The sequence below is a fragment of the Neophocaena asiaeorientalis genome, unplaced genomic scaffold (genome assembly GCF_003031525.2).
Source record: "Neophocaena asiaeorientalis asiaeorientalis breed wild unplaced genomic scaffold, Neophocaena_asiaeorientalis_V1.1 scaffold110, whole genome shotgun sequence".
In the NCBI taxonomy this organism is placed as follows: Eukaryota; Metazoa; Chordata; class Mammalia; order Artiodactyla; family Phocoenidae; genus Neophocaena; species Neophocaena asiaeorientalis.
The window spans coordinates 1,055,729-1,069,578 of NW_020175053.1; the positions used below are offsets into that span (position 1 = coordinate 1,055,729).

Genomic DNA, 13,850 nt, shown 5'->3' on the forward strand with positions numbered 1-13,850 from the left:
CCATGCTGATAACAAAGGTAACTGTTTCAGATTGCAGATGCCAAAGACATACAGCTTGAGGTGAACCCTTAATAACCCCGTGACAGAGGCTGGAGGTTGCCTTTTTAACTGAATCTTTTCATAATATGATTTTCTTGTAATTTTCTTCTTGGAAAAGTAAAGTGAAGTTTTGACATAAAGCAAGAGAGAAAGTGAGACTACAAGCAGCTGGTATTTTTGCTTATTGAATTTTTGCAATTCTTGAAACGCTTTCTAGCACGCCAGAACTTCTAGCCCTCTTAATTTGATTATACCTCTTCCTCCAAATTCGACCTATTTTAATCAATTGTTGTAAAAAACGAAATAGCATTCTGTTTTAAACCCCTTTTGATCTTTAGAAAACTTTCAGTAAAAGAAATCACATGGAGAAGCTCACTATATAACATTCTGATTAAAGATGAGTCAGGGACACATAGCTGAAAGGGAACAGAGCTTGAAAACCACTGGTTTAGAACATAAGTATCTCTAACTATGCTATCAGTACACTTTCTTTATACTTGGTTTAATCCTGGAATAAATGGGTACGTACAAATTTGAACTTTACAAGTTGGTATTCTGACAAATTGCTAAAAGCAATGTTCCTTCAAAATAGGTGAAAGGGTAACACACAGGGGCTACATACACTCCATCTATTTTATCCCGGCATCATCGACCGTCAAACAGTCCCTGAGACCGAAAGCTCAGGGTTCCCACTCAGAGGACCAACAAACCCAGAAAGGAAGGGCTCAGTCATCAGAGGCTGAGGGGGCTTCCAACCGGACTTCAAGGAGGGAAATCGTCACCTACACTGGTGTATAGGAACAACAGTAAATGAGTCACCTCCTTTGTATTTTTAACTGAAAAGCAAAGCAAATTGGTCATGGAAACAACGCTTGAATTTAAAAGGAGAAAACTAGAATGATTTTGAATTGCCAAATGAAGGCACCATTCCACACGGACACTGTTGAAAAAAGCTGGGAGTGCTACAGATCCAAACTTACCATTTTAAAAACTTTGGCAGGTACTGCATTAGTTCGAGTAGCTTCCAGATATTCTGTCCAGGAAAATTTTTCTGGCTCAGGATAACCTGAAAAATAAATAAATATCAAATGATTACTCACTGATATTCTGATTGCCATATACTATGAGACATCTGCTAATAATAATACCCACTGTTAATTGAATGCTCACTATTCAATAGCCCCTATTAAGAACGTTAAGTCTGTGATAACCTCTGAGAGGGCTGTTTCGCCCCCACTATGCTCGTGTGCACGCATTCACTGGTCCATGCATTCACTCCATGAGGGTAAGCAGGTGAACCGAGGTCGAATGGGGGTCTGAGCACTGGGCAGAGCCAGGCCACCCCCAGGAGGCCTCTTGAGATGCTTGAAAAAACTCACAATCACTGTCTGACCTCACACCATGAACCGATGATCTTTCCAGTTCCTCCAATAATTCTGCATCGATTAGGGTTTTATTCTCATAATTAAATGTTTGTAATTACAATTTCCCAGGTTTGTTATTTATCATTGCAATTTTAAAATATATATTGGTATAACATGATATAAAGCACGCTATGTTTCAAAATGTCTGTCTAATTGGGTTTCTTGTTTCTCTTTATGCTTGTGTTATTTTATTCCTAATTACATTTGCCAGAGGTCTGTCTATATTACTGTGTTGTTTTCTTTTTCCTTTCAAGAAATGAGTACTTAGACTCACCCATCAGATCTATTGTTTTCTTTTGTCTTTCCTAACTATTTCGTTTGCTGTTTTTAGTCTTATCACCTCTTTCCTCATAGTTCCCTTGGGTTTGTTTTATAGTTGTCTTGCCAAACTGAATTATAAACATAATTATTTTTATTTGTTCAAAAATAATATAAGCATTTAAGGCTATGAATTTACCACGGCTGTCCCTCAATACAGCTTTAGACATCTGGACAAACTTTTAGGAAATATTTATCTTTCTCACTTTTACTTTCTAAAAAAACAATTATAATGTGTAATTGTCATCTTGATTTAATCATTGGCCAAATATTTAAGAGACAGCCCAAGTGGTTAATTTTTGAAGTTGTTTAAAATATTAATAATAATTTCCAGTTTACCACATGGTAGTTTCAGAATATCACATGGTCCGTACAATTCCTATTTGGGAGACTTTAAGATTTCTTCTTGGTATAACACAGGATCAACAGTTAAAAAGTATTTAAATTATATATCAATACATACACACAGATATGTTTTAAGGTGTAATATCAATATGCATTAATTCAATCTAAATAGCTGTATTACTCAAAAATCTGTTTATTTCTTATTTAAGCAAAAAGCCTGAAGCAATATGCAGGAATCTCTAAAATAAATTTTCTGTACAGTTTTCCAGTACTTCTGATAATTTTTTTGTTCACGTTTAAATGTTTTGCCAAAATAAAATATATTTTTAAAAAATATACAAATCAAGTGGACAGATTGAGAAATTGTCATAAACTCTCCCACGTAACCAGAACATGGGACACCCCGTCCCCATCCTGCCCCCGTCTGGTCACGGCCCCACTTTCCTCAAAGGGAGCCACCTGTTCTGGCTTCTGCCCTCTGAGATGAGCTCTGCTCATTCCCTTTTCTCCTTGTATGAATGGACTCACACAGCCTGTGCTCATCTGTGGTCCTGGGCTATTGCTCAGTAGTCTGGCTTCAAGGTTCTGTAGACTGCTGTGTGAGGGTTGTTCATTTTCACTGCTGCATAGTACTCCATTCAGGGGTATCTCACAATTTATTCATCCTTTCTACTGGTGATGGTCATCTGAGGAGTTTTAATTTGGGGGCTATCACAGAAAGTGCTGTTACAAATATTCTAGCGTGTTTTTTGCAGGGACCAGAAGTATACATTTCTGTTGGAATGCATCCAGGAGTAAAACTGCAGGATCTTGGGATATTTTGCATCACATGTTGACCTTATAATGTTTAACATATAAAAGCATATGTAATATTCAATAGTAACTGCACTTTTTATTTAATATAGAGAAATTTTACCTTTTGGACACATTTATTGCATTTTGCCTCAAATTCTCCTTTCTACTAAAAATTAAATTGTATGCCATTTGGTTATTTTCTGTTTATGTTTGTCTGATAAGATTTTGCCCATCTTTATCATTTTTATATTATTTTGTTTCAGGTGTATCTGTTAAACACCTCCTAAGTGGATTTTAAAAAACATTTACATTTACTTTCATAACAGGTTTGCTTTATCTAACTTCTGTAAACACATTTAAGCTGGACTTTAAAAAAAAAAAAACTCTTTTAGGATTTCTTTTGATTATTGTCCTTCTCTACGTGAGTTATGTTACATAACTTACGTTTCAATAATTATTTCTGCAGTTGCATTTACCTTTATAGCTCATATGTTTAAAAACCGTCCAAACTCATTCCTTGTATCCTGGGCCTCCACATTCCTGCGTGGGTTCTGAATCTGCCCCTTCAGCATTGGCTCCTCTCTGCCTGCTCCAGGTTCCTGGCCCAGGGACCTGACCGGCAGATTCAGGGCAACGGTGACAAAGGAAACCAGCGTGTGGTGGGTTGAGGGAGGAATGCATGGTGCACAGGAGAGGAAGCAACTAGTCCTGCCCCGAGAAACCCAGCTGCTGTTACGAGAGGGACAATCCCACCCTGATTTACGTGATCAATACGTGAAAATAAGAGACTATGGCTATTTTAAGTGATTCTTAAGTACTCACTGCCTCTGTGCGACTCTCTAGAAATGAGCTATGCATGTGCAAAAAAGAGGAAACACGTGCATTAGGTCTATCTTCCCTGTTCAGTGAACCCAAGGAAGAAAAGAGCGTCTTCCAGCCCCAGGAGTCTTGCAAACACCACCCATTCCCACTGTCCTCCTCCTGGCCCAGCCCTGAGCCAGCCGGCGCACCGCAATGAAGAGCAGCCCCCGCTCGCTGCAACTAGAGAAAGCCCGCATGCAGCAACGAAGACCCAACACAGCCATAAGTAAGTAAATAGATTTATTAAAAAGAAAAGAAAACCTTGTCTAACTGGCTTCCATTTACTGGTAACGCCGTAATGCCCGCTCCACCCACACTGATTCATTTATTCCTCACATACACCTTTTTCTCCTCATTTTACAGGTGAGGCTCAGGGAGCTTGAGCAGTTCACTCAGTGTTGTACAGTTAGAATGCAGAGGAAATGGGATTTGAAGAGTGATGTCTCATTCAGTTGCCCACATCCTTCATCACTGCTCCCCCAGTATGCTAGGGCGTCCATCCTCCAGGCCTCAGGACGGTGGGGCGAGCTCCCCCTGGAGGCCAAGGTGCAGGATCACGGGGAGGGGATGCGGGTGGAGGACGGGAGACAGGGCTACAGGTGTCAGTGCGTTTATTCACAGCCCACCGCATCCCGCACTGTTTAGAGTCTGAAATGCCAGGGAAGGGCAACACTGGGAGAAAACCGGGCACAGGTGTGGCAGACCTGAGGGAGGGGACCAGGGATCACACACAGGGTGTAGCCGGGTGCTTAGGACCTCCCCGTGGGGAGAAGAGGGAGAGAGGGGGAAAAGGGTCCTCGGGCAGATGACAGCCTAGGGGGATGGCGTGCGGAGGAGATTAGGGCTCAGGGGCCCTTTCTGAAGGCTAAGGACCACCTCCGGAGAAGCCGTGGAGCTCCTCCTGGAAAGGGCGACGCCCGCCTCCTTCCTGGTGTCAGGAAGCTAGGGGGACAGAGGTCAATTCCAGAGCTTTGAGTTCAAGAGATCTAAAGTCAAGAAAAGCCCTTAAAGAGGATACACACTCAGGGAAACTCAAGGCCAAACCAAGGGAAGCATAAGTGAAAACTAAATCGTGTCATTCCAAGGGCTGCCTGCATCACTCAGGAAAGAAGCAGGTCCTCACCCGACGCCAGGCCCTGCACAGCCAGCCTCCCCTCTGCTGCCACCGGACGCCACGGCCTCCTCCCCCTCGAGCTCTCTCCCCCGAAGGAGACGCCCCCCACCGCCTCCCCACTCCCCAGATACACCCCCCTCTAAGCTGCTATTCCAGTGTCACGACCTCCTGAGACAGGCCGTGCCCCTCCCCACCGCATCACCCGCCCTATTCTTCTCCACAGCACTGACCCCCTAACTATTCATATTTTGCACATTTCTCTTGCCCATTAGCGTATTACTGACTTCTGACAGAAATTTATTCACGTCACTGCTATTTTCTCTGAGCCTAGAACAGTGCTGTCATTATCACGCAATAACTATTTGGTAAATATCTGTTAGATGAATGAAATGCATTTCCTGAGAAGTCTGCATTGAATACTGCGGTAACTGGAGCTGGTACGACGCTGCTTTCCCGCTGGCGCTGCTGGGATTCTGAGGCACCGTTAGGACAGGATGATGCTCCTGAATCATCCCTGGCTCAGCTCCCAAGCAGCACTGCAGCCTGGACAGAGCCCAGGCGAGGCATCTGATTTGTGGCATCTGTACGGGCAAATAGCACTCCTCAACTTTCCACGTAAGAAAGGCCAGCTGAAGGGTGAGAGACTGGTTACAGGCTCTTCCTACAACAACAGCCTCAATCAAAACATAATTCTGCCACCGGATCCTTCCTTCTAAAGAACCGGGATCATGAATACATACGTTCCTGACCTTCTGGTCTGGGTAACCTGTCCCACGGAAGCAAGACAACAATAGTTATACCAGGGGCCAATTCCGGAACCAAAAACCATTGGTGTCCCAGGACAAGCAATTTTTAAGTAATGGACAATAGTGCTGTTTAACAACCAGCAATAAACAGGGATCTGCTAAGAGTCTTACCAAGAAGAATGGACAGAACATTGACCATAAATACATGCTGGAAGGACTTAAGAGTCCTCTTCATCTAACTCTTCATTTTACTGATGAGGAAAGTGAGACCTGGTATTTTAAGTGACATGTCAAAGGCAAGACAACTAATAATGAAGCCAAAGCTCGAGCCCAGGTCTCCTGACCTGCAATTTACAGAGATCAAGACCTGCAGAGAGCTGCTCTGAGGCCCAGTGATGCTTTGCAGGCTGCCGGGCACTGGGCAGGAGAAAGCACCAGCATGAGCAGGCAATGAGGGCCGGACCACCAGAACCAGGGAAGCCTGAGTGGGTTTTGCCATCATTCTGAGAGACTGATTCAGACAGCGCTCACAAGGCAGAGCAGGGACTTGTCCAGACTCCGGGCCTCCCAATGGTAGAGACTGAGAAAAGCCACCACTGACTGGGACCTTCCCTCTGGTTCTGCACACAGAGGGGCCAGTTATGAAAACCATCCTAACACTGCATGACCACCAAGCATCCTGGGTCAGACACTGTACACCACTGACCACCAGACGTGAGGACAATCACGGTTAAGCCTACTTCAGGTTCCCCCAATTTGGTTTTCAAAAGACACATCGAAACTCACCTCACATTGACCGTACCTTAGATGCCAGAAGTCCTAGACTCTCATTCAGCTCGTTACAATTAAAGTTAAAATATCCTTTCTGGCCAAAGAATACAAATTAGACTCCCTAATATTTAAAACAGGACATCAGAACAGCTACTTGGTCGTCACTCACATGCTAAAGCACCCGGAGAACTCTTGGGTCTACAGTGTGGACAAGCAGCACCTCAAGCATGTGTCAGAGAGCTCATTTTGCTCAAATTATGGCTGAGAGGGACTGTTTTCAGCATAGACTGAGGAAAGAGAGATCACGGGAAGCAACCCATCTGTGCCACCCTGGCCAAGCTCCCAGCAGACTTGTCTTCAAAAAGCCCATGGCTCCCACAGCACCTAATGCAGCCCAGGCATTCGAGATGGGGTTAATCACCTCTTTCTCTGTCTCACTCCCTCTGTCTGTCTCTCAGTAGCTAACATGATAGAAAAACACATTGTTTATTTCGCTCCTATTTTTCTCTCAATGTCACTAACTACATAATATTTCACTGAGTAATATTCTATGACTAACATAATGACCCTTGTACGTTATGTCTTTACTATTCTTTGTTACTAGTTTCTAGCGGTACCTCACTCTTCCCAGGCACTTAATTAGTTTTTCTCTGAACTCTCACCTTCCTTATGCCAGTAGAATCTATCTACAGGAAAGAGTACAATGCCATTTAAAATATAGTAATTCTTTGTTTACCCAAAACAAGTTAACAGTTAATGTTGCAATTAAATAAAAGATTTATTTATACTGTTAAATTTTGCTAATGTAATTTTAGCTTTATAAATTATGAAGTAAACTTAAGTAGTTATTTGGTATCAGAACATAGCTTGCTAAATATTTCTATGTGCTCCTCAAACATCTAGAATATTTGCTAATAAGTATGTCCAGCCAACTGATTCTGGGGAATCTAAAGAAACAAACTGCTGTTATTCCTACAAAGTACATTCCATCATCTCCCAAGTTATCAATCATTATAGCTTTATTTCTGAAAATAAACTTGCATTTAGCATTTGTTCACAACAAGTTTGAGTGCTAGATTTCCAACTTAAAAATGTAGAACATTTAGCTCTGCTCACTTCTAAATGCCACCAAAGTATCAATAAAGGCATTTTTATCTTTTTTTTTTTTTTTTGCAGTACGCGGGCCTCTCACTGTTGTGGCCTCTCCCGTTGCGGAGCACAGGCTCTGGACGCACAGGCTCAGCGGCCATGGCTCACGGGCCTAGTCGCTCCATGGCATGTGGGATCTTCCCAGACCGGGGCACGAACCCGTTTCCCCTGCATTGGCAGGCGGACTCTCAACCACTGCGCCACCAGGGAAGCCCTAATAAAGGCATTTTTAAATGAACACTTATCAACAGAGAAAATACTGAATTAATTTTGATACAACACATCGTGGAATATTATGTAGGCTTTATAAAGAATTAGAACTATATAACAAATGAGTTGGAAGAGATTTGCCATGAGACATAGTTGAGCAACATAAAAAAAGATGGAAAAAGATGTACATAATATAAGCCCATTTTTATACCACAAGCAATAATCTAAAAAAAGACATGGGTTCATGAACATACGAGTGTCTGAGTGTGCATATGTGTGTGTATATGCAATGATATGGGAATTAGCAAAATATGCATAGCATAGAATGGCTAATTGTTCATTTCCCTCTTGGGAAAATAGCTGAACTACATTTCCTTTACTCCCATGCATTTGAATGCAGTTATGTAACAGTTCTGGCCAATGCATGTGGGTAGAAATGATTGTAACAAGCTACTTCTGAGTTTGGCGCCAAACCCCTCTCATGTGTAACCATCAGTCCTCTTTCCAATCTCAGGTCAGACAGAAAGATTCCCAAGGACCTGGGGGAGCCCCAATCCCAGAGTAATTAAATGGAACAGAACTAACCCCTATCAACCATTACTGTACTATGACAGGAGCAAGAAATCAATTCTTAATGTGTTAAGGCACTAAAATTTATGAAGTGGTTTGATATGCTAGTTAGCTCATGGTAATTAACATGGAGGGATTACCACCAACTGCTATGGGGTTGGCCAAAAAATTCGCTAGGGTTTTTGTAACGTCTTCCAGAAAAACCCGAACAGACTTTTTGGCCAACCCAATACTCACTTGGGGAGAGTAACTCGGGTGGAAGGAGAAATGAACATAGAAAGAAAGTATAAATAAAATGTAGGTTATACAAAAAAATTTAATAAAACTAATACAAGGACATAAAGTCACAATGACAACAGGTAAAAAGCCAAAAGCAGATGAGAACTGTCAACAAAAATTTCTGGAAGTGTGAAAAGGAAATAAGTGAATGAAAACTGATTTAACATTCAGTAGCTAAGAATGAAAAACATAAATCTGTTACAGAGAAATGCCAGTAGGGAGCAAGTTAGTTTACATTATAGAACCCTGGAAAGCTGATTAAAGACATGAATGCTAAGACCTGAAACCTTAAAACTCCTAGAAGAAAACATAGGCAGTAAGCTCCTTGACATTGGTCCTGGTGATGATTTTCTGGATTTGATACAAAAAGCAAAGGCAACGAAAGTAAAAATAAATGAGTGGGACTATATCAAACTAAAATGCTATGCACAGCAAAGAAAACTATCAACAAAATGAGAAGACAACCTACTGAATGAGAGAAAATGTTTGCAAATCATTTATCTGATAAGGGGTTAATATCCAAAATATATAAAGAACTCATACAACTCAACAGCAAAAAAACAAATTTTAAGATCTTCACAGAAAATTTGTGCCTATATTTTGAGAGATCTGGTCTTGTTCCTTTTTTTTTTCCTTTGTTTTTAATGTCTGAATTTTCTAATATTGTTGTTGGAAGAAAAAAACTATAAAACTATGTGGAGAGTAATCTAGAAGTATTTACCTAATGCTTAAAAATTATTTCCAGGGACTTCCCTGGTGGCACAGTGGTTAAGAATCCTCCTGCTGGTGCAGAAGACACGGGTTTGAGCCCTGGTCCGGGAAGATCCCACATGCCGCCCACCTGAGGTGCAGAAACAATAACATAAAACAGTATGGCACCTTGTATCAAATGGCCACAGAAAGTTGTTCCGCAGTTAGCAAACTATGCAAGTTAATTCTTTTTCTGCTTTGGAAGGCTTTTTGCTATTGCATTAAAATGCATTTACTGTAGAACACAATATTTACAAGAAAAGAGAGCCTTGCTAGGTCAGGAACCCAATTTATTTCCGTGGCCCATCAATTCCCAGAGCCCTGCAGACCACAAGAAACTCTGAATAAAGAGCTCATGTAGGTCTGCTTAGTCAGTCACCTGCCAAATCAAGTAAGCAGCAATTCTAAAGAGCCTCATCCCTCCCCAGCCCCAGACCCACAGCCCTGGTTAAGGCCCACGTTCCTTATTTTCACGTACAGTGAATCTCCCTAGTGGCCGTCCCAGCCTCCTTTCTAATCTGGCCTACTATTGCCAAATAAATGTTTAACCATAGTTACATCAGAGATTTGACTATCAACTCCTCACTCCAGCTTTTAAAGATCTTTCATAAAATGGCCTTGATCTACCCATCCTACTAATTCCTGATAAATATCCCAAAACTGAAGTGAAATCCATTTTGGACTCCTGCCTTCCAGAACGGTAAGATAGGAAACCTGTACTGCTTTAAGCCACAAACTTCATGGTCATTTGTTATGGGGCAGTACACCTTCATATAATCTTCTCAGTGAAGCACGTCTTTCCCTTTCTGGCCAGGTGTTACCTCTGACTAATTTCACTGCTATCATCTATAACAATATTTATAAACTCACCAAACAGGCCCCAGTAGACCGTCAGCTCCTTGAGGTCAAGAAAGGCTGCTCACCAGCCTTTCCATCCCACCCTCCCCCGACTAAGGTCCTACATAATGATAGTAACAGATTATAAAAACTGAATAAATAAATCATGGGGAGCACAAGTCAACTAATAAATATAGAAGGAATAATGAAATTAGAAAAGCACCATTTGGCAAATATCACATTAGTAACTAATTCATCTCATGAACATCAACAGATGCTAAAAACTAGTGGGTGACAGTTTGATGAGGAACAGAGTACTTCCATAATCTCAAGTCACTCTCCAGCAAAAACATCTTAACTACAAGAGGAAAAAGAGTAATTTTCCAGTGGAGAAGCTTGCCACACACCACTGTAATCAAGTGACCGAGGTCGACGTCGACAGCAAAGGGGCCGTGAAATCGTGCACCACCTGAGCGGATGCCGTGAGAACTGAGCAATGCTTCTGGGACACTCCTCCCCAGGTGTAGAACCCACATCCACGACATCAGACAAGCCCAAGGTGAGAAGCATGTTACAGAACAACCGGCCTGTACTCCACCAAAGTGTCAAGTTCTTGAGAGTCAAGGCCAAGACTGAAGAACCACTGCAGATTGAGGGACACGAAAGAGACATGAAAAGTAAGCACAACCTGTGAGCCTGGATTAACTCTGTTTTTCTGTTTGCTTATTTGTTTTTTTTTTCATAAAGGACATTATTGGGTGACGGGCAAAGCGTGCATCTTGGCAACTTAATCCCAACTGTTCTGGCAAAGGAGGAGGATTTTTTTGTTGCTGTTATTGTGACTCTTCTGAATCTTAAAAATTATTTCATATTTTAAACAAAGTAAAAACATTTACAAATCACTAATCAGTGTGAGCCTAATGTTCTACGTCACTTCTCACCTCCTCCTCCCCCTCCCCCAACCCCTACCCTGAAGCCCAGCACGCTGCTCGTGACACCGATAATTCCTAAATTTGCCAGGAACTTCCTGCCATCTTACTTTCGTGCATATTGTTCCTTCTACAGAATATTCTCTTCCACCCCATTTCTCACATCCTTCAAAGACTAATGCAAACACTGCTTCCAATGTGAAGACACCCATGTATGAGGTGAGGATTGACCTCTCCCTCTCCTGCGTTCCTGAAAGCTTTCCTTCCATTACCATCAGAAGCCCATGTACATCAGACCTCACGCAGGGTGGTGAAGGAGAAAGGGCAAGGGAGTTCTAGAGACCAGCTAACAGGGCGTGCTCCCAAACCCCCAGCCCGCCACGTGAGAGGTCTAGGGCCCGTGACCTGACCTCTCTATACCTCAGTTCTTCAACTATGAAACTGAAATCACTGACAAAAGCTTACAAAGTTGCCATGAAAACAGATAAATGTGTGACACTGAAATGGAGCAGGACCTTGGGCAGGTCCTTGCCCCCCAATGTCCTCAGCCTGCCTTTTGTCTGTGGCAAAACTCTAGGCAAAGAATAAGTTTAATCAGAGAAGTGAGAAGATGCAGAAGCAGAGGAAAACAGTTAACGGAGACCAAATAGGGCTTCCCTGGTGGCGCAGTGGTTGAGAGTCAGCCTGCCGATGCAGGGGACACGGGTCCGTGCCCCGGTCCGGGAGGATCCCACATGCTGCGGAGCGGCTGGGCCCATGAGCCATGGCCGCTGAGCCTGTGCGTCCGGAGCCCATGCTCCGCAACGGGAGAGGCCACAGTGGTGAGAGGCCCGCATACCGCAAAAAAAAAAAAAAAAAAAAAAAAAAAAAGGAGACCAAATAATAATAGCTTAGTCATTAAGCACAGTCAAGGACCTTCAGTTCCTCCTTAAGGGCTATAGATAATATTCTGAGCCATCTCCTGTGAGCCATTTTGCAGATACTGAAGCCCCACCAGGTGGAGGAGGATGACGACATGATGACCAAACTGAAGCTGTGACATAAGCTGCTCCACTTCACACAGTTCCGAGAACTGGCCTCAAAGAAATGGGAACAAACCTTGGAACTAAAGATTAACTGTACTTAAAACAACCAAGATGATGCTGATCAGACCACCACATGACTGATTTCAAGATGCCTGTCAGAGCTGACTGTGCTGTCCTGCTCCCTCCCTCTGCCTATACAGCCCTGAAACCCCCCTTTAAAAGCCCCACCCCTGAACAGCCATCAGGAGTTGGTTCTCGGACAGGAGTCCACCCTCTCCCCCGGTTGCTGGCCTCCAAAATAAAGCAAGCTTTCCTTTCCTACCAACACCTGTCTCTTGAGAATTGGCTTTTGAGAGGCGAGCAGCCAGACCTGGGTTCGCTAACAACATCATATTGGGCATTCAAGAAAAATGAGACCCAAGACGAGATTCCACTTCACAGTCACTATGATGATATAAACAAAACACAGACAGCAAGTGTGGAGGAACGCGGAGGAACTGTAACCCTCACACACTACTGATGGGTATTAAAACAGAGCAGCTCCTGTGGTGAAGAGTCAGTAAGTAATTACTCACTAACTACTCAGTAAGGCAAACGTAGAATTACTATATGACCCAGCAATTTCACTCCTAAGTATATATACCCAAGAGAACTGAAAACATGTTCAGGCAAAAACTCATACACAAATATTCACAGCAGCAGTATCTGAAATAGTCAAAAAGTGAAAACAACCCAAATGCCCATCAACTGACGAATGAATAAGCAAATTGTGGTTTATCTACACAATGAATATTATTTGAAACTAAAAAGAAACAACGTACTCATACATGTGCAACATGGATGAACTCTAAAATCATTATGCTGAGTGAAAGAAGCCAGACACAAAAGGCCACATATCATATGATTCTATTTACATGAAATATTCAGAAGAGGCAAGACAAAGAGTAGATTAATGGGGTCCAAATGCTGCAGGGAATGGAGGGTGGGGATAACAGCTAAGTGGCTCAGGGTTTCTTTCTGGGGTGACGGAAACTTTCTAAAATTGATCGTGGTGATGGTTACACAACTCTGTAAATATGTTAAAAAAAAAACACTGACTCTTACACTTTAAATGGATGAGCTGTACAGTATGTGAATTAGATCTCAATAAAGTTTTTACAAAAATATAAATAGATCCCTTCCTTCAGGGCAAGAATTGTGTTTTATTCTTACTTGGTTCTCCACCTTCTGTAAACACAAAAGTCACTGTGGAGATGATGTTTGCTGAACTGAATCTGAGTTCAGTTGACAGCAGATTTGGAGGGGATCTCAGTGCAGGACACCACCCCTCAGGGGGACATGGTCCCGCTGTCAGTCAACAGGGTCCGCAGGGCTCCCCGTCCACCTGCCCAGATTGAGCGGGAAGCTTGTCGGGGTGGAGGCTCCTGTCGCTGACTACAGAACAGACTTTCACACATACAAGACTGTTGAAAAAAAACACTGTTTTAACTGGTAAACAAGTCACTCTGAGCAATAAAGTGTACTGGAAACTTTGTATACATACAAAACAATCAGAGTTACTTTTAAAATAGCAATACCATTCAAAAGAACTAGAAAAGAAAAAAGGTAACTTTTAGCTAACAATCTATTAATGTTCTTTAACAGACCAATCTAATTTTTAATTGTACAGAGTTGGCTATATGATGTAC

The 13,850-nt window shown here is 42.4% G+C and overlaps 1 protein-coding gene across 1 annotated transcript in view; it reads right to left on the reverse strand.

Annotated features, from left to right (window-relative positions):
* L3MBTL4 (L3MBTL histone methyl-lysine binding protein 4) overlaps positions 1–13,850 on the reverse strand; it is a 297,887-nt gene that overhangs the window by 208,650 nt on the left and 75,387 nt on the right. Inside the window, exon 11 of the mRNA XM_024763900.1 lies at positions 1,020–1,105. Within this exon, the coding sequence (XP_024619668.1) occupies positions 1,020–1,105 (86 nt within the window). The remainder of the gene's footprint in view (positions 1–1,019; positions 1,106–13,850) is intronic.